Below are 20,998 nucleotides of genomic sequence, written 5' to 3'. Positions count from 1 at the left end.
ACAGCCGCTGCCTTAGTTCACTGGAGACTAGGCCTAGTGTGAAGCCCCAGGAATGTTGCAACTATACTACAATATGTATTACATACAATACACATCATGTTTTTAAAATGTACAATTGTTGCACTAGATAATCACCTATCGTTAGTATTATCGGTATTAAACAAAATAAGCGAATGTGCAACTTAAAGTCAGTTTCTTATATACGGAGAATCACCAAGACATTGATTACCCTGTGAGCCCAACCGTCACATTCTGCCCTATTAGGCTGCCCAACCGCGTGTGTTCGTTGATCATGAGTCAGACCAGACAACGTTCGTGTGTTCTCCGCCAGGGTCCTGTGCACACTGGCCTGGGCTTAGGACTCCGGCGTTACCCACAAGGTAGGTTACCCTTAGACAGATGCCGCCCCCCCCCCTCCCAAATCCCTGTCAGATTCCCCGCGTACGGTTTCAAATATAGACGCGGGAACCTGTCGATTGGTGGTTCACGGAGACAGTCCTTGTCCTCTACTAGCACGCACGCACGCACGCACGCATAAAATCAACCGTTACCTGGTCGTTATAATTTTGAACTGACGTCTCCCTTGACCCGTCAGACCATCCTTGCATTTCGAATAATACACCGCGTTTAAGCCTCAGAATCAGAATCTTTGACGGCTTTGGTTACATTTATTAAACAGTTTACAAGTATGAGAACTTCCCAATCAACTGTTGTTATTGTTATAAACAGCCTCCTGGTGCTTCGGAGCTCATTAACTGTTTAATAATTGGAAACAAAGCCGCCAATGATTGAGAAAAGATGTACAGGTTCGTAAATGCTTGCGTAAGTGCTTTCGTGAATCTGGCCCCTGGCTCTTTTTCCATATTATGCCGAGTGCTCGCGCAACTGGTACTTTACATTTCTTTATGAATATTGAATTCCACGAGTCAGGACCAGGGGCTGAGTGCATGGGCATGTTGTCAACTTCTCTTTCAAAGTGTTCCGTGTTCCTGTTAATATTCCTCCTGTGAATATGAAGTGTTCCTCCTGCAGTGTTCCATTTATGTCTCGCCTTACCTGTCCTGCCTGCCTTACCTGCCTTACCTGTCCTGCCTGCCTTACCTGCCTTACCTGTCCTGCCTACCTTACCTGTCCTGCCTGCCTTACCTGTCCTACCTACCTTACCTGTCCTGCCTACCTTACCTGTCCTGCCTGCCTTATCTGTCCTGCCTACCTTATCTGTCCTGCCTACCTTACCTGTCCTGCCTACCTTACCTGTCCTGCCTGCCTTACCTGTCCTGCCTGCCTTACCTGTCCTACCTACCTTACCTGTCCTGCCTACCTTACCTGTCCTGCCTGCCTTATCTGTCCTGCCTACCTTATCTGTCCTGCCTACCTTACCTGTCCTGCCTACCTTACCTGTCCTACCTACCTTACCTGTCCTGCCTCCCTTACCTGTCCTACCTGCCTTACCTGTCCTACCTGCCTTACCTGTCCTGCCTGCCTTACCTGTCCTGCCTACCTTACCTGTCCTGCCTACCTTACCTGTCCTGCCTACCTTACCTGTCCTGCCTGCCTTACCTGTCCTGCCTACCTTACCTGTCCTGCCTGCCTTACCTGTCCTGCCTACCTTACCTGTCCTGCCTACCTTACCTGTCCTGCCTACCTTACCTGTCCTGCCTACCTTACCTGTCCTGCCTGCCTTACCTGTCCTGCCTACCTTACCTGTCCTGCCTGCCTTACCTGTCCTGCCTACCTTACCTGTCCTGCCTGCCTTACCTGTCCTGCCTACCTTACCTGTCCTGCCTGCCTTACCTGTCCTGCCTACCTTACCTGTCCTGCCTGCCTTACCTGTCCTGCCTACCTTACCTGTCCTGCCTGCCTTACCTGTCCTGCCTACCTTACCTGTCCTGCCTGCCTTACCTGTCCTGCCTACCTTACCTGTCCTGCCTGCCTTACCTGTCCTGCCTACCTTACCTGTCCTGCCTGCCTTACCTGTCCTGCCTACCTTACCTGTCCTGCCTGCCTTACCTGTCCTGCCTACCTTACCTGTCCTGCCTGCCTTACCTGTCCTGCCTACCTTACCTGTCCTGCCTGCCTTACCTGTCCTGCCTGCCTTACCTGTCCTGCCTGCCTTACCTGTCCTGCCTGCCTTACCTGTCCTGCCTGCCTTACCTGCCTTACCTGTCCTGCCTACCTTACCTGTCCTGCCTGCCTTACCTGTCTTGCCTTCCTTACCTGTCCTGCCTGCCTTACCTGTCCTGCCTGCCTTACCTGTCCTGCCTGCCTTACCTGTCCTGCCTGCCTTACCTGTCCTGCCTGCCTTACCTGTCCTGCCTGCCTTACCTGTCCTAGGAGAGGTAAGGTTGATACCTGATACCAAAGGATGCCTGATCACGGGGAGGTGTTGGGTGAGGGGAGGGTTGAGCCGGGTGAGGCAGTGTCCCCTTAAGGCAAGGGGGGTTGGGGGGGGTTAGAGGGGGGGTGGGGGTTGTGTTTGTCTGGGTGTCTGTGGTGGCCCCTCCCGCCCCTCCCCCCCCCCCACGTGTCTGTCTGGCCCACTGCTTGGTGCAGTGCGACTGTGTCTAGGTCGGTGTGTGCGTGCGTGTGGACTCATCTATTTGTGCCTGCAGGATCGCGCTCTAGCTCTTGGACTCCGCTTTTTTAGCCGTTGGTTGTGTGAGGCAATGACTCCTGGCCCATTTCTCTGTCCTACCCGCTTTTAAAGTGGTGAATGAAACTTGTCTCTACAAACCTGTTTCTTTAGGTCATACCGTTTACTCACGACCCGCACGCTAAGGAGAACTTGCTAACATCTCTATGACACATCTGAGTCTCAAGCTGCCATCCGTGCCCTCTGCTTCTGTTGATATTCATTGTAAACATTTCCTCTGTTCTCACCTTGTCACTCCCTCTAAGTATTTTATACGTCTGTATTATGTCCCCCGCTCTCACTCCTCTTTTCTTACGTCGTCATGTGTGTGTATGTAATCACCTGGTTGTGCTTGGGGGGGGGGTTGAGCTTTGGCTCTTTGGTCCCGCCTCTCAACAGTCAATTTACTGGTGTACAGATTCCCGAGCTTCTCCAGCTCTATCATATCATAAGAAATATTGCCGGAACAATCGTGGGCATCTTCAAGAGGAAACAAGTGGGCCTGCGGGCCGCTGCAAGCAACAGCCTGGTGGACCAAACTCTCACAAGTCAAGCCTGGCCTCGGGCCGGGCTTGGGGAGTAGAAGAACTCCCAGAACCCCATCAAGGATGAGTTTATTTAACATCACATGAGACCAGAAGGCACGGCAGGATGTGCAGAATACCCCCGTTGAAGAGCAAAGGTGCAACAGGTACTCTGAGAGAGAACTCTATCAACATCAGAGGTCCGAGACTGTTCAACACGCTTCCGCTACACATAAGGGACATAACTAGCCAACCCCTCACAGTGTTCAAGAGAGAACTTGACAAACACCTCCAAATGATACCTGATCAACCAGGCTGTGACTCATACGTCAGGCTGCAAACAGCCTTGAGGTTACCTTGAGCCGCGTCCAACAGCCTGGTTGACCAGTCCAGCAACCAGGAGGCCTGGTGGTAACATCCTGCACATCACCTTCGCCTGCAGCGTGGTGCAATGTGCGTGTTCAACACACCGTCAGTGGACTAAATATCCACAAGAACCCACCTTGAGGTAGGTTCAGGAGCTGCAATGTTGCCAGAGGCTGCAGAGCAACAAGGTCACCAGGGTTGGGGTGTACACCAGGGCAGGGGTGTACACCAGGCCACCAGGGCTGGGGTGTACACCAGGTCACCAGGGCAGGGGTGTACACCAGGCCACCAGGGCTGGGGTGTACACCAGGGCACCAGGGCAGGGGTGTACACCAGGGCACCAGGACAGAGGTGTACACTAGGCCACCAGGGCAGGGGTGTACACCAGGCCACCAGGGCAGGGGTGTACACCAGGCATGAAACATGAAACATGGTTTCAGAACAGGGCGCTCTTGCCTGTCGCAGTTGCTGGACCACTATGATATGGCATTAGATGCTATGGAAGACAAACAAAACGCTGATGTAATTTACACAGATTTCGCAAAAGCTTTTGATAAATGTGACCATGGTGTTATTGCACATAAAATGCGTTCAAAAGGAATTACCGGGAAAATAGGCAGATGGATCTACAATTTCCTGACTGACAGAACCCAATGTGTAATAGTCAACAAAATAAAATCCAGCCCATCAACCGTGAAGAGCTCAGTCCCCCAGGGTACTGTGCTTGCTCCAGTACTTTTTCTCATCCTCATATCGGACATAGACCAGAACACAACCTATAGCACTGTATCATCCTTTGCAGATGACACTAGGATTTTCATGAGAGTTGGCAACATAGAGGACACGGCAAACCTCCAATCAGATGTTGATCAGGTCTTTCTATGGGCTACAGAAAATAATATGGTATTCAACGAGGATAAGTTTCAGCTCATGCGCTACGGAAAAATTGAAAACATAAAAACAGGAACCACGTACAAAACGCAGGCAAATCATAACATAGAACGAAAAGGCAATGTAAAGGACCTGGGTGTACTCATGTCGGAAGACCTTACCTTTAAAGAACACAATAAAGTAGCCGTCACAACTGCAAGAAAAATGACAGGTTGGATAACAAGAACTTTTCACACTAGAGATGCTATACCGATGATGATACTTTTCAAAACGCTTGTGCTATCTAGAGTGGAGTACTGCTGCACAATGACAGCCCCTTTCAAAGCGGGAGAAATTGCTGACCTAGAGAGCGTGCAGAGATCCTTTACTGCTAGAATCCACTCAGTAAAACATCTAAATTACTGGGACCGACTAAAGAGCCTAAATCTGTACTCCCTTGAGCGCAGGCGGGAGAGATACATAATAATTTACACGTGGAAAATAATTGAGGGGCTGGTCCCAAACCTGCACACAGAAATAACACCACATGAGACCAGAAGACATGGCAGGATGTGCAGAATACCCCCGTTGAAAAGCAGAGGTGCAATAGGTACTCTGAGAGAGAACTCTATCAACATCAGAGGCCCGAGACTGTTCAACACGCTTCCACTACACATAAGGGGCATAACTGGCAAACCCCTCACAGTGTTCAAGAGAGAACTGGATAAGCACCTCCAAAGGATACCTGATCAACCAGGCTGTGACTCATACGTCAGGCTGCGAGCAGCCGCGTCTAACAGCCTGGTTGATCAGTCCAGCAACCAGGAGGCCTGGTCGACGACCGGGCCGCGGGGACACTAAGCCCCGGAAGCACCTCAAGGTAGCCTCAAGGTAGCAGGCCACCAAGGCAGGGGTGTACACCAGGCCACCAAGGCAGGGGTGTACACCAGGCCACCAAGGCAGGGGTGTACACCAGGCCACCAGGGCAGGGGTGTACACCAGGCCACCAAGGCAGGTGTGTACACCAGGCCACCAAGGCAGGGGTGTACAGTGGAGGAGGGAGACACTATAGGCAGAACTCCAGCAGTGTTGACAGTGGTGGAGGGTTGCCAGGGTTACCCTCAGTAGAGGCTCACAGGTGAGGTAAAACATACCTACCTCCTAGAATATTAGCAGCTCTACTAATAATAAACACTCCTGCAGTAATATATGGCAGCATCTGCATTACTGAGACACGGGGGCGGGAGACAATTATTTACGATAGTCTCTCGTTCGTGTAGATAATTACATTTTCTTGCTAGAATTACCCCAATTTGTCAGTTGCCAGGCATCCATACGTTTGTTTAATTGTTATTGTGTAAAATTTTGTTGATTTTCTTCTCCACTTGCAACAATAAGTATGGTTGGGTGAGTATTTTTGTGCAAGACTGGTCCTAAAATGTACCAGTCTTGTCGCAGTCATGAAACAAGGCTAGCGAGAGTCCAGTCTTCCCTGGTCATTGTGGTCTACGAGGCTGGTAAGTCTTCTTGGCACACATTTTAGGGCGCCTCACAGCTGAGTGGACAGCGCTTTGTATTCGTAGTCCTGAGGTTCCGGGTTCGATCTCTGGTGAAGGCGGAGACAAATAGGCAAAACGTTTACTTTACCTCTGAGGCCCTTGTTACCTAGCAGTAACTTGGTACCTGGGAGTTAGACAGCTGCTACGGGCTGCTTCCTGGAGATGTGTAACAAAAAGGAGGCCTGGTCGAGGACCGGGCCGCAGGGACGTTAAGCCCCGAAATCATCTCAAGATAACCTGAGTACCAGAAAATACTGGAGAGCCAGGTCCTAAATCTACACAGTAAAATAACAACGTACTGGAGAGAACGATATGGAAGAAAATGCAGAATAGAACCAGTGAAGAGCAGAGGTGCCATAGGCACAATCAGAGAACACTGTATAAACATCAGAGGTCCGCGGTTGTTCAACATCCTCCCAGCGACTATAAGAAATATTGCCGGAACAACCGTGGACATCTTCAAGAGAAAACTAGATTGTTTCCTCCAAGGAGTGCCGGACCAACCGGGCTGTGGTGGGTATGTGGGCCTGCGAGCCGCTCCAAGCAACAGCCTGGTGGACCCCTACGTTGATTTAACGCTGATTCTATGGTGAGTTTACGTTACTTGAACATATTTTTGCCCAGCATACCCCGCCCTCCACCACCGGGAGTGCCCAGTATACCCCGCCCTCCACCACCGGGAGTGCCCAGTATACCCCGCCCTCCACCACCGGGAGTGCCCAGTATACCCCGCCCTCCACCACCGGGAGTGCCCAGCATACCCCGCCCTCCACCACCGGGAGTGCCCAGTATACCCCGCCCTCCACCACCGGGAGTGCCCAGTATACCCCGCCCTCCACCACCGGGAGTGCCCAGCATACCCCGCCCTCCACCACCGGGAGTGCCCAGCATACCCCGCCCTCCACCACCGGGGGTGCCCAGTATACCCCACCCTCCACCACCGGGAGTGCCCAGCATACCCCGCCCTCCACCACCGGGGGTACCCAGCATACCCCGCCCTCCACCACCGGGGGTACCCAGCATACCACTTGGCTGCCTCCCGTGAGCACGGGACGAACACATTATACACACTGCTACTGACCTCCACACGCACGCGCACACACACACATGCACACACACACGCACACATACACGCAGGTGGGACATGTTTACTAACTCCGCCTCTCATGCTTTCCGCGGAATGACAACGTTAACTTTTCCGAAGAAAACATATTCATTTATGTGGGAATGTTGAGGCGTCTTGGGGCCCGCCTTAACGACCCCACACAGGGGTCGTTAAGGACCCCAGTGTAAGGTCGTGGGATCGTTAGGGACCCCCTGTGTGGGGGGTCGTTAAGGACTCCATGTGTGGGGTCGTTAAGGACCCCTGTGTGGTGTCGTTAAGGACCCCTGTGTGGGGTCGTTTAGGACCCCTGTGTGGGGTCGTTAAGGACCCTTACGTGGGGTCGTTAAGGACCCCTGTGTGGGGTCGTTAAGGACCCCTGTGTGGGGGTCGTTAAGGACCCCAGTGTGGGATCGTTAAGGACCCCTGTGTGGGGTCGTTAAGGACCCCTGTGTGGGGTCGTTAAGGACCCCTGTGTGGGGTCGTTAAGGACCCCTGTGTGGGGTCGTTAAGGACCCCTGTGTGGGGTCGTTAAGGACCCCTGTGTGGGGTCGTTAAGGACCCCTGTGTGGGGTCGTTAAGGACCCCTGTGTGGGGTCGTTAAGGACCACAGTGCAACCACAGTTGCACTGTGCAACTGGTTTTTGCACCAGTTGCAAAGTTCTCCTGACAGTACGGGTTCGAGTCACTTCTGGGGTGTCAGTTTTCAGTTACATACATATATATATATATATATATATATATATATATATATATATATATATATATATATATATATATATATATATATATATATATATATACCCCCTATATTGATTATTGCGTCATTCTTTTAGTCTAGGTCTCATCTTTAGGTGTTTAGCCTCATCACTGAGAGTACTCAGGGTATGGGTAACGATGTGTGTCAGTGCTATACCCACGGTTCTGTAGTATGCGCATCAGCGTCTGCGGCGCTTTCCAACTTCAGACTTGCTTTTAATTACATGGATGGTGAAATACTAAAGAAACTGTTCATGGGGTTGTGAGACTTTTGTGAGACCAAAACTAGGATCAACCGGGCTGTGGTGGGTATGTGGGCCTGCGGGCCGCTCCAAGCAACAGCCTGGTGGACCAAACTCTCACAAGTCAAGCCTGGCCTCGGGCCGGGCTTGGGGAGTAGAGGAACTCCCAAAACCCCATCAAGCAGGCATCAAGCAGGTGGAATATGCAGCAGTTGTATGGCGCCCACATCTCAAGAAGGACATAAATAAACTGAAAAAGGTGCCGCGGCATGCTACGAATTGGCTTCCGGAACTGAAAAACAAGAATTACGAGGAGAGATTAAGAGGCGTTAAACATTCACATTGGTATGTTTAACGCCTCTAGTCTCTACGTTAAGTCTCTCCTCTAGTTCCTCTATTCCTCTCCTCTAGAATACCCCCGTTGAAGAGCAGAGGTCCACTGGTACTCTGAGAGAGAACTATCAACATCAGAGGTCCGAGACTGTTCAACACGCTTCCACTACACATAAGGGGCATAACTGGCCGACCCCTCACAGTGTTCAAGAGAGAACTTGATAAACACCTCCAAAGGATACCTGATCAACCAGGCTGTGACTCATACGCCAGGCTGCGAGCAGCCACATCGAACTGCCTGGCCGACAAGATCTTGAACCAGGAGACCTGGTCTGTGACCGGGCCACGAGGACGTTGGTCCTCGGAACCATCGCAAGGTACATGTGCTTGGATGGTCCAGCGTCAGCTCCTAAACCTCTCCAACACTTGGGCTGGACGGTAGAGCGACGCTTCATGTAGGTCGCCGTTCAATCCCCGACCGTCCAAGTGGTTGGGCACCATTCCTTCACCCCGTCCCCATCTCTAATCCCTATCCTGATCCCTTCCAAGTGCTATATAGTCGTAATGGCGTGGCGCTTTCCCCCTAATAACTCCCTCCCTCCTAAACTCTGACTTTTAAGCTACAATCAGTTTAATGCAATTCATTACTCGATGCTTCCTGGCTTCTCATATTTACTCTTGCAGTGAGGTAACTGAGGTAACTGTGACCTCATCTTCACCCGAGGGTCGTGACCCGCGACCCTCATGACGTGTCTGGCACCTGTCCCTCGTCCCAGGCTCCACGTCTGCTCTCTCTCTCACTTTAAACACCTCCTACCCTCTCATGCCTTCTCATTTACAATTGTATATGTCTTTATCATGTCCCACTCACAGTCTTTCCTGCTAGCTCAGGCCACTCAGCTCCGGAATGGAACTTGTTGCATATCTTTAGATCTTAACTGCTTATTCATTTGTGGTATTTATGCCTGGGCCACATACTTGAGAACTGTAGGTAGTTCTACAGAGAAAAGTTCATACTTGTATCGCGTAGGTTGTAGTACGTTTGAGAGACATGAGCCTGCTTCTCTAGCTTCAGGAAGGTGTCTCTTGTGTGGGATATTGGCAAAGGTTTTTGGGAATTAATTGATGTCTTGTAAACTTTTAATAGGTATGGAGAGAAAATAATTTTTTTGTTTATGATGTCTATAAATAACTTTTAGATTTATGGTTAATCAGCACTATTTTTCTCTGGCAGGATGGTGTAGAAGGGATGAAGGAGCGTAGCGGGTGTAGGAGGGCGGCGTGGGTGGCGCGCCGCCCTTGCCGCCCCTTCAGCGCCTTCCTGCTCTTCCTGGCGCTACTCCTGCTGGCCCGAGCCACGGCAGGAGTCACGTCAGAGCCCCAGCACGCCACCAGTCAGGTCACCTCCAGTCAGTCACCCCGCGTCATCACCTCCACCTGCTTGGCCAAACTGACCCGTGATCGAGGTGAGTGCTTCTTCATTATTTTGTGTTTGTGCTGGCCCGCGCCGACCAGGAGGCACGGCAGGATGTGCAGAATACCCTCGTTGAAGAGCAGAGGTGCAACAGGTACTCTGAGAAAGAACTCTATCAACATCAGAGGCCCGAGACTGTTCAACACGCTTCCACTACACATGAGGGGCATAACTGGCCGACCTCAATCAACTCATCTCCTGTGCCAGGTGAGTACGACGGGCTCACCATAGCCTGTGCTGCTTGGATTTTTTTGGTCCCAGTAGCTGAATCTAAAACAACAAACATGGCCGACCCCTCACAGTGTTCAAGCAACCTGTCCTCAGACCATTCCATCTTCCACCCCAAAGACACATTCATCAATTCTAACACGCTGTTCATTCAAAAGAGGAATTTTCTAAAATCTAAATTAATATTGTTATTTATTATCATACTGTGCATATTTAGGCACTGGTTAGGTTAAGTTAGGTGTTTGTGTTCTGTTGGGGAGTACGTGTGTACTACACAACCAGCGTTGTGGTTCAAACAAGTCTTCAGCGAAACACCCTTCCGGAAGTGTTCGGACGTCATCACTTGTGAGTCGTGTACTCACCTATTTGTGCTTGCGGGGGTTGAGCTTTGACTCTTAGGTCCCTCCTCTCAACCGTCAATCAACTGGTTTACAGATTCCTAAGCCTACTGGGCTCTATCATATCTACATTTGAAACTGTGTATGGAGTCAGCCTCCACCTCATTACTACCTAGTGCAAGTCATATGTTAACTACCCTCACACTGAAAAAGTTTTTTCTAACGTCCCTGTGGCTCATTTGGGTACTCAGTTTTCACCTGTGTCCCCTTGTTCGCGTCCCACCCGTGTTGCGGCCAAGCCCGGTGCTCGGCACCTTACGGCCAAGCCAGGGGTCGTCGCCTGTCACCAAGGACTGGCAAGAAAGGCAATAACTGCCATATGCAGACGAGGAGTCACAGTAACGTGGCTGAAATATGTTGACCAAACCACACACTAGAAAGTGAAGGGACGATGACGTTTCGGTCCGTCCTGGACCATTCTCAAGTCGATTGTGACTTGAGATCGGTCCAGGACGGACCGAAACGTCGTCGTCCCTTCACTTTCTAGTGTGTGGTTTGGTCAACAACAACTGTCATATTCCCCAAAGACTACTAAACGGTAACAAGATAAAGGCTAGGTGACGGGACACTAGTGATAAAGGCTAGGTGACGGGACACTAGTGATAAAGGCTAGGTGACGGGACACTAGTGATAGAGGCTAGGTGACGGGACACTAGTGATAAAGACTAGGTGACGGGACACTAGTGATAAAGGCTAGGTGACGGGACACTACTGATAAAGGCTAGGTGACGGGACACTAGTGATAAAGGCTAGGTGACGGGACACTAGTGATAAAGGCTAGGTGACGGGACACTACTGATAAAGGCTAGGTGACGGGACACTACTGATAAAGGCTAGGTGACGGGACACTACTGATAAAGGCTAGGTGACGGGACACTACTGATAAAGGCTATTTGACGGGACACTACTGATAAAGGCTAGGTGACGGGACACTACTGATAAAGACTAGGTGACGGGACACTACTGATAAAGCGACATGTGAACTTTGAGGAAGTAAACTCACAGGTGGGAAATGGATACCAAGACTACACAGCACAAGTGATAAAACGCTGGATTAAGAAGAGTGGCAGTGGTATATAACCTCCAAGAGAGCAACAGGAGACACGTGAACAGTGTGATGGCGCCCCAATACAGGACTTCTCCAGGAGGCTGCACTAAGAGGCCATCATATGAGAGCAAGACCAAAGGTATTAGTCATGTAGGATCTCAGTTATGCTAGACTATATGGAAAAGTTGTCCTTGGAGAGGAGAAGAGAGAGACGTGGAGAGCATAACTTGTAGAGACAATCGAGAAAAACTTCCTGAATCAAGATAATGATAATGTTAGAATGTATACGAGAACAAAAAAGATGATCAGGCTAGACCTGATTATCACACAGAGTGAGGCAGATACTAAAGCCATGGAACACAGAATACACTAACGAATCAGTAACTAGTCAGAAGACGGAATACAGAGAGCTCCTAGAGAAGAGTAACCACTACATGCTAACCTTTATTGTATGGTGTTAATAACTAGAAGATCAGGAGGGGAAGAGAGTGAAGGAAGGAAGACTAAGCACACAACAAAGGCGTCTACCAAAAAGTCAGAATTTCTAAGGATATGAAGAGGCAGAGAAAATTACGTTGTAGCCAGGACCTGATTATCCAAATTCTGACCTGATCAACCCAAATTCATGTACAGCAACATGATAAGAAAACTAACACTGAATGAACACGTAATCAGACTTAGGAAGAAAAACAGGTACTCAAAAAATTAAATGGAGGTACTATATGTGAAGTACTTCGAAAGATTCCTGGAAGTATTAGTATAGGGGCCAAATTTCTCGGTAGAACTGGAGGAATGAAATAGAAATAGAGGTGGGAGAGACAGAACCCTATCAACATCAGAGGCCCGAGACTGTTCAACACGCTTCCACTACACATAAGGGGCATAACTGGCCGACCCCTCACAGTGTTCAAGAGAGAACTGGATAAACACCTCCAAAGGATACTTGATCAACCAGGCTGTGACTCATACGTCAGGCTGTGAGCAGCCGCGTCCAAAAGCCTGGTTGATCAGTCCAGCAACCAGGAGGCTTGGTCAAAGACCGGGCCGCGCGTGGACCTTGACCCCCGGAACCAACGCAAGGTAACCTCAAGGTAAGGTAAAGGTGGTGACAGGAGAAAGGAGGAAACAGAAAGAGGTGGATAAGATGAAGATTATTGAACCAGATGGAATGAACTGTCAAAAGCTGGAGGACGACCACTGGAGTATCTTTATACAAAACAAGGAAGGAGGCAATAAGAAGCAATCCCTGCAAGGAACCAGAGACAGACGTGTCAGTAAACGACTCATGCAACACTTAAGAGAAAGCGTGTTGTCTCAACGCGCCAGCATGGATATAGTGTTAAGGCACACCGTTTCTAATAAAGTAATTAGAGTTTAATGATGAAACGACAATTATAAAGCAGGAGAGAGATTCTGGGGGCCCCTGATCGCGCTCTCCATGACTTACAGAAGACTTCTGCATGAAAGACGTATACAACGCTGGAAACTCAGGCTGCCATATGTGGACAAGTGCTGGTAAGATCTCCACCAGGTAAGAGAATGACACAGTGAGAGGAGAGAAGTCGCCGTGGATACACTTACAGGCGGTATGTCTCTGGGAACGGTACCGGGAGCCATTCTAGTCCTGGTACGTGTCACACAGGAAATGACTCAGGTACCTCATACAGGAAATAAAGTCATCCCTATTCATGTTTGCGGGCAATGCAAAATGTTTGAGGTGAGTACAAGCGGAGATGACTCCAGGAGACTGATAACTCTTCGGCCAAAGAGCCGAAGCTTCCCTCCCCCCCCCCCCTCCCCAGCAAGCACAACTATGTGAGTACATAAGCCATGCCATGTTTGGTCTTGTAAAGTCAATAGAGTGCTATAACCCCGAACTTTTCAGCAACCCGTCTTCTTAATAGAACGTCGCATTTTGACGTATACTTTACCTTTACTGTCCCGTTTTCTGTTTTGGGTCCTGTGGTTAGTTAGGAGAGGGCACCTTAGTACGACAGTTTCTTGATGTAGGGAAACCTTAGGAGGACGGGCTGCTTCAGTACCTTCTCTGGGGCGGACTAAAGCAAGTGTTCTATGTTATTCGCGTCACATTTCACATTCATTATCTCTTTTATTAAATATTTTGCTAACCTTGTTATTACTAATCCTTCGCAGTTTTAATATAGTCCCCCATCAAAATAATCCTACATTTCCGTTTTTCTTAATGTAATGCAAGTTAATTTTAAAAAAAACCTTGCCTGCTTCGGGCAGCAAGCGAGGCAGTCTCCGCGGGCCGCGCGCTCGCCTATATTTGAGTTAAGGCGCCATCATTCAACTCTTTCGCAACCAGCGCTGGCAAGATTAATTATTCAAGCCATGTTTTGCTCACATATTTTGCACCCACACTCTCACAACTTTTAGTTTGTGTAGCCAACACTGCCAGGGCCATGTCAGACTATGTTGATATGGCACCTTACATCACGATGAAGAACCCAGCGGGTGTTCTTCGTATGTGGGGTGTTGTACATGCTGCTATGGGGTATGTTCACTCACAGGATGACGACGCTTTCCAGTGAACTCGCCCTCACTCGTCTGCGCCAGAGTCCTTCCTTACCGTCTTACCTGTCCATGTCTTCGAAGGTTCATCCATGTGATGAATTCTCGAGGAAGAACCATGCCATGTGGGCAAGAACCAGGCCACCATCTCAAGGATTACATGATTGTGTGTCCGCTCATTAAACCCTCCACACCTGCCGGTATGAGGTACCTGGAGCCTCTTCTTTAATTGATGTACTCTCATGTTCTTGATGTCATGTTGATGCTCCCAAAGAGTGACAGATGGGGAATGTTTTAACGTCACTTATGACAGACACGATGTAACCCTTTATATAGTTCCAAGGAAGATTCATGAATATATAGAAGTGCTTATGTTAAATAATATTGCAGCCTGGCTTGGGGTCTTCCATCTCTGGCGATTGGCTGTTCTATGTAGGTTAACATAACACCTCATACTGTCGTATTGCTTGAGAGGACGAGTCGGGCGTATATACCCTGTTCTCTCTTGTGCTTATGGCGCCATGAATTTTAATTAAAATAATTTTACACTACACTTTATATTGTTATATTCTAATTGGGACGGTTTGGAACCTAACTTTTCAGGATTTTCAATGTGTGTAATATGAGTTATCTCTCTCGCCTGCACTCCATGGAGTACAGTTTGAGTGCTTTCACACCGTGGCGGTGGTTTAGGTGCGTCACAGTATGTGAGGACCGAGCTGTAACACCTCACCAGATAGCGTCACAGTATGTGAGGACCGAGCAGTAACACCTCACCAGATAGCGTCAGTGTTTTCAAGAGTGTCGTCGTTGCTCTGGCGGCCCTTGAGCAAGTTTTCTCTGTATCTGACGACCTAACGTTTAGGGAGCATAACCAAGTAAATATTGTGTCAGCCAGAAAAATGATCGGATGGATTACGAGAACTTTCAAATCCAGGGATCCCATCACAATGGTTGTACTCTTCAAGTCACTTGTGTTGTCCCGTCTTGAGTACTGCTCAGTACTCACTTCCCCCTTCAGAGCAGGAGAGATTGCTGAAATAGAGGGAATACAGAGAATATACACCGAATACATAGACACGGTAAAACACATAAATTATTGGGATCGTCTCAAAGCTCTCCAAATGTACTGACTAGAAAGGAGACGAGAGAAATACCAAATAATATACACATGGAAAATACTGGAGGACCAGGAACCAAATCTACACATTAAAATAACAACGTACTGGAGTGAACGATATGGAAGAAAATGCAGAATAGAACCAGTGAAGAGCAGAGGTGCCATAGGCACAATCAGAGAACACTGTATAAACATCAGAGGTCCGCGGTTGTTCAACGTCCTCCCAGCGAGCATAAGAAATATTGCCGGAACAACCGTGGACATCTTCAAGAGAAAAGTAGATAGTTTTCTTCACGAAGTGCCGGACCAACCGGGCTGTGGTGGGTATGTGGGCCTGCGGGCCGCTCCAAGCAACAGCCTGGTGGACCAAACTCCCACAAGTCGAGCCTGGCCTCGGGCCGGGCTTGGGGAGTAGAAGAACTCCCAGAACCCCATTAAGCAGGTATAGAAGTGCTTATGTTAAAATCAAATTGCAGCTTGCTTTTCCTTCATGTCTGCAGGAAGCAGACATGAAGGATTAAATATATATAAAACATACTGCAGGAATAGTACGCTCGAAGTAACAGCCTGGTGGGCCAAACTCTCACGATGACACATGTGTAACCGGCCTCAGGGCCACATAGAGAGGATGGCACATGAGGTAACCGGCTTCAGGGTCACGTAGAGAGGATGACACATGGGGTAACCGGCCTGAGGGCCACATAGAGAGGATGACACATGAGGTAACCGGCCTGAGGGCCACACAGAGAGGATGACACATGGGGTAACCGGCCTGAGGGCCACATAGAGAGGATGACACATGAGGTAACCGGCTTCAGGGCCACATAGAGAGGATGACACATGGGGTAACCGGCCTGAGGGCCACATAGAGAGGATGACACATGAGGTAACCGGCCTGAGGGCCACACAGAGAGGATGACACATGGGGTAACCGGCCTCAGGGCCACATAGAGAGGATGACACATGGGGTAACCGGCCTGAGGGCCACACAGAGAGGATGACACATGAGGTATCCGGCCTGAGGGCCACACAGAGAGGATGACACATGGGGTAACCGGCCTGAGGGCCACATAGAGAGGATGACACATGGGGTAACCGGCCTGAGGGCCACACAGAGAGGATGACACATGAGGTATCCGGCCTGAGGGCCACATAGAGAGGATGACACATGGGGTAACCGGCCTGAGGGCCACATAGAGAGGATGACACATGAGGTAACCGGCCTGAGGGCCACACAGAGAGGATGACACATGAGGTAACCGGCCTGAGGGCCACATAGAGAGGATGACACATGGGGTAACCGGCCTGAGGGCCACACAGAGAGGATGCTACATGGGGTATCCGGCCTCAGGGCCACATAGAGAGGATGACACATGAGGTAACCGGCCTCAGGGCCACATAGAGAGGATGACACATGGGGTAACCGGCCTGAGGGCCACATAGAGAGGATGACACATGGGGTAACCGGCCTGAGGGCCACATAGAGAGGATGACACATGGGGTAATCGGCCTGAGGGCCACACAGAGAGGATGACACATGGGGTAACCGGCCTGAGGGCCACTGGTCGTGAGACGTGCACATCAGTATTATTCTCCGGGTGTCACTGTGAGGACATAACAGCCGACCTCTCCACCAGCCAGCAGTGTGATGTTATCTATATGTCTGCCACACTGAGGTCCATATCAACCCCGCTTCCTCGATTTGCCACTCCGTAACAAAATGCAACTGTTTCATCCAGACACAAATCTAAGTAATCTACCTAACCTATCGAGGTCGATGCATATATAACGTCAATATTACGGTGTTTTAATTTATTCTAATACGTCGCATTTTAACGGATTGCGCGATGGTTCGATCCCGGGCGCCGGCAAGAAACAATGGGCAGAGTTTCTTTCACGCTATGCCCCTGTTACCTAGCAGTAAATAGGTACCTGGGTGTTAGTCAGCTGTCACAGGCTGCTTCCTGGGGGTGGAGGCCTGGTCGAGGACCGGGCCACGGGGACACTAAAGCCCCGAAATCAACTCAAGATACGAAGAGAGATCTCGTCAACATCGGGCGAGAGGACTCTACTACCGCCAAAATAATCCTTGTTTGCTAAGAGGTCATTTTTACCGATTGTCAGATGCAAGTGATTGTTGCTTGTTGGACAGGTAGTAAAGAGTTATATCAGGATTGTTTGAGCGTCTTGGTGTGGCGGAGTGTGGCGGAGTGTGGCGGAGTGGGGGTGTAAGCGATCAACAACAATTGTACGTGCAAATTATTTGAAGGTTAGTGAGCGTCGGTTATATAAGTGAACACATGCGTGGCGTGGTGAGTAACCTACCAAATGCATGTGTGCATAATTAATGTATATGCGGAATGCTGCTGCAGAAACACGAATGTGTGCACGCGCGCGCGCACACAACCCCCTCGACAAGCGGTTCAGCAGCCCCCAGAGAGAGAAGTGCAACCCCCCCCCCCGTCCACCCAGTAGAAGCCCCTCCCCCCCCCCCACCCCCCACACCAAATACCTACACATTCTTCCCTACCCCCACTTCCCCTTCTCTATTTGGGAGATGAAATACTTCAGGAATCAGGGAGAGAGAAATGTTTGGTGGTTGGTATCCCGCCAAACCTGTCCCCTGAAACCCACATCAAAAGGATAACATCAGCGGCGTATGCATGGCTGGCGAACATAAGAACTGCCTTCAGAAACTTGTGTAAGGAATCATTCAGAGCCTTGTATACCTCATGTGTCAACCAATATTAGAGTATGGCGCTCCAACCTGGAGTCCACATCTAGACAAACACAAAACGAAGTTAGAAAAGGTTTAGAGGACCCAAAAGGGGCATGACAGCTGAGTGGACAGCGCTCGGGATTCGTAGTCCTGAGGTTCCGGGTTCAATCCAAAGTGGAGGCAAAAACAAATGGGCAGAGTTTGTTTCACCCTAATGCACCTTTTCACCTAGCAGTAAATAGGTACCTGGGAGTTAGACAGCTGCTACGGGCTGCTTCCTGGGCGTGTGTAACAAAAGGAGGCCTGGTCGAGGACCGGGCTGCGGGGACGCTAAGCCCCGAAATCATCTCACGATAACATCCTTCTCTCTACACATTTAAGTAAATTAAGGTCCATTCTGTGGTCCGGTGACCTGAACTGTATAATCTAATGGGGACCTAAATTGGACTAGGAAATGGAAGATAACGCCCAAGACTAACATCTCATGTCTTGATGCAACCGCTTCTAGGGATAAATCCCAGTTCTGTATCCTATTTGCTTTATTTCGTACATATATGCATTGATTTTGTTGTTATATATGCATTTTGTTATTAAGTTCCCTAGTAATCGTGACTTCTAGATGGTTTAATTTAAATTTCGTAATTTCATCATTATCTAGCTGGTATCTGGCAACTTTATTACCCTTACCTAAGCTCAACCCAACATTTGTCAGCATTAAACTGCACCTGATAGTCTTTAGCCCATTTGACAATGAGATCGCTCGTCATTGTCACTTTGAAAGCCTATCTAAATAGTTTTTTTTAGCTATTTTGTGTTATGAATTTATATACCGCCCCATGTTTATGTCGTTTGCAAATTTGCAAATGTTGTTGTAAAATTGTGTCTAAATCAGTTATATATATATATATATATATATATATATATATATATATATATATATATATATATATATATATATATATATATATATATATATATATATATATATATATATATATACTTGCATAAACCACAAGTGAAGATTAACAATCTTTGGACAACACCCACCAGTGGGACTCGAACCCAGAAAGCACAACTACCTTCCAGTAGCTGCCATAACTAGTACGCTTTAACTTCTGATGGTGTAGTGGGTTAAAGCGTACTAGTTATGGCAGCTACTGGAAGGTAGTTGTGCTTTCTGGGTTCGAGTCCCACTGGTGGGTGTTGTCCAATGATTATATATATATATATATATATATATATATATATATATATATATATATATATATATATATATATATATATATATATATATATATATATATATATATATATATATATATATATATATATATATATATATATATATATATATATATATATATATATATATATGATAAACAACACAGGTCCCAGGACAGTCTCTTTCTTTTATTAGCAAAACTAGGTATACACAGGAATGTGCTGCTACCCTATTATTCTATATGAGATAATACACAATGTACATCAAGAACTAGCTATAGGTTCAGCTATTATTCCAAAGTCTCTGGGGCACTCCACTTACAACGGTTCCCACTCTGGCTTAACTCCACCTGCACTAACCCACACACACATCCACCAACACCTTTCCCAACCCGTCTCTCCCAAGCCACTTCTCTCGACCTGCCAGTGTAAACAATAATCAAACATTTTAACCTACCTTGACCTAACCAAAAACAAAGGAATCCAAGCAACCCACCTAACGTATCGAGTCCGATGCATAGACAATAGGAATACATGAACAAGCCGTGACGAGGGTTCGAACGTACGTCGGAGAGGATCCCAGACGCTGCCAGGAATAAGTGTTAGGATAACAAACAAAAACCAAAATCCGACCGATAAGTTGAGAGAGAGAGGACGCGTCCCCTCCCAGAGTCACTAAGACCCCCCATGCTAACACCCTCACCTCCGGCCAACAGAGATCAAGCCCCAGAGACTGTACGTGAACGAGAAGGAGCAGCCGCTGACGATGCTGACGTCGAGCCGGGTGCCCCAGCAGCTGATGACGCGCATGGTGGCCATCTTCCTGCGGGAGTGGCTGGGATACGTCAACCTCACCATCACCACCGTCGCCGACACCTTCGACCCCGGCAGCGTCATCAACGCCATGAGGCCAGAGAAGAGGGAGGACGAAAACACGTGAGTTGTGAGAGCAGGAGTTGTGGCGCTGTGTTGTGATCTGTTGGTTGTGACCAGTGTATTGTTGTGTTTGTTGTGACCAGTGTGTTGTTGTGACCAGTGTGTTGTTGTGACCAGTGTGTTGTGGTGATTGTTGTGACCAGTGTGTTGTGGTGATTGTTGTGACCAGTGTGTTGTGGTGATTGTTGTGACCAGTGTGTTGTGGTGATTGTTGTGACCAGTGTGTTGTGGTGATTGTTGTGACCAGTGTGTTGTGGTGATTGTTGTGACCAGTGTGTTGTTGTGGTGATTGTTGTGACCAGTGTGTTGTTGTGGTGATTGTTGTGACCAGTGTGTTGTTGTGGTGATTGTTGTGACCAGTGTGTTGTTGTGGTGATTGTTGTGACCAGTGTGTTGTTGTGGTGATTGTTGTGACCAGTGTGTTGTTGTGGTGATTGTTGTGACCAGTGTGTTGTTGTGGTGATTGTTGTGACCAGTGTGTTGTTGTGGTGATTGTTGTGACCAGTGTGTTGTTGTGACCAGTGTGTTGTTGTGTTTGTTGTGACCAGTGTGTTGTTGTGACCAGTGTGTTGTGACCAGTGTGTTGCTGTGTTTGTTGTGACCAGTGTGTTGTTGTGACCAGTGTGTTGTTGTGACCAGTGTGTTGTTGTGACCAGTGTGTTGTGGTGATTGTTGAGGCAACATTCCCGCTTCTTGCAACTGCGCGAATGTAAAATGGCGTGTTTGCTGGGTTAGTGTTTGGCTTGGTGTGAGGCTGAAGGTCTATCGGCCGATATTTAAGGCCGCCATAATTGCTCACTGGCCAACCAGCAAGAATACATTAATCCTGGAGAGCGCCCAGGGCTAAAGTGACCTCAGTGAATATACACGAAGAAGCAGGGCTTGGGAGTGTTCTGCGAGTTCTTCTACTCCCCCGAGCCCGGCCAATGTTC

The 20,998-nt window shown here is 48.6% G+C and overlaps 1 protein-coding gene across 1 annotated transcript in view; it reads left to right on the top strand.

Moving 5' to 3' along the window:
• The window catches only part of LOC123763973 (uncharacterized), a 298,070-nt gene that overhangs the window by 160,350 nt on the left and 116,722 nt on the right, over positions 1 to 20,998 (top strand). Inside the window, exons 3-4 of the mRNA XM_069330107.1 lie at positions 9,622 to 9,853; positions 19,847 to 20,066. Coding sequence (XP_069186208.1) covers positions 9,637 to 9,853; positions 19,847 to 20,066 — 437 coding nt within the window. The 5' untranslated portion in view covers positions 9,622 to 9,636. The remainder of the gene's footprint in view (positions 1 to 9,621; positions 9,854 to 19,846; positions 20,067 to 20,998) is intronic.

The sequence above is a fragment of the Procambarus clarkii genome, chromosome 23 (genome assembly GCF_040958095.1).
Source record: "Procambarus clarkii isolate CNS0578487 chromosome 23, FALCON_Pclarkii_2.0, whole genome shotgun sequence".
NCBI lineage: Eukaryota > Metazoa > Arthropoda > Malacostraca > Decapoda > Cambaridae > Procambarus > Procambarus clarkii.
The sequence above is the reverse complement of the archived record's forward strand: the minus strand, read 5'-3'. Positions and strand labels throughout refer to the sequence as shown.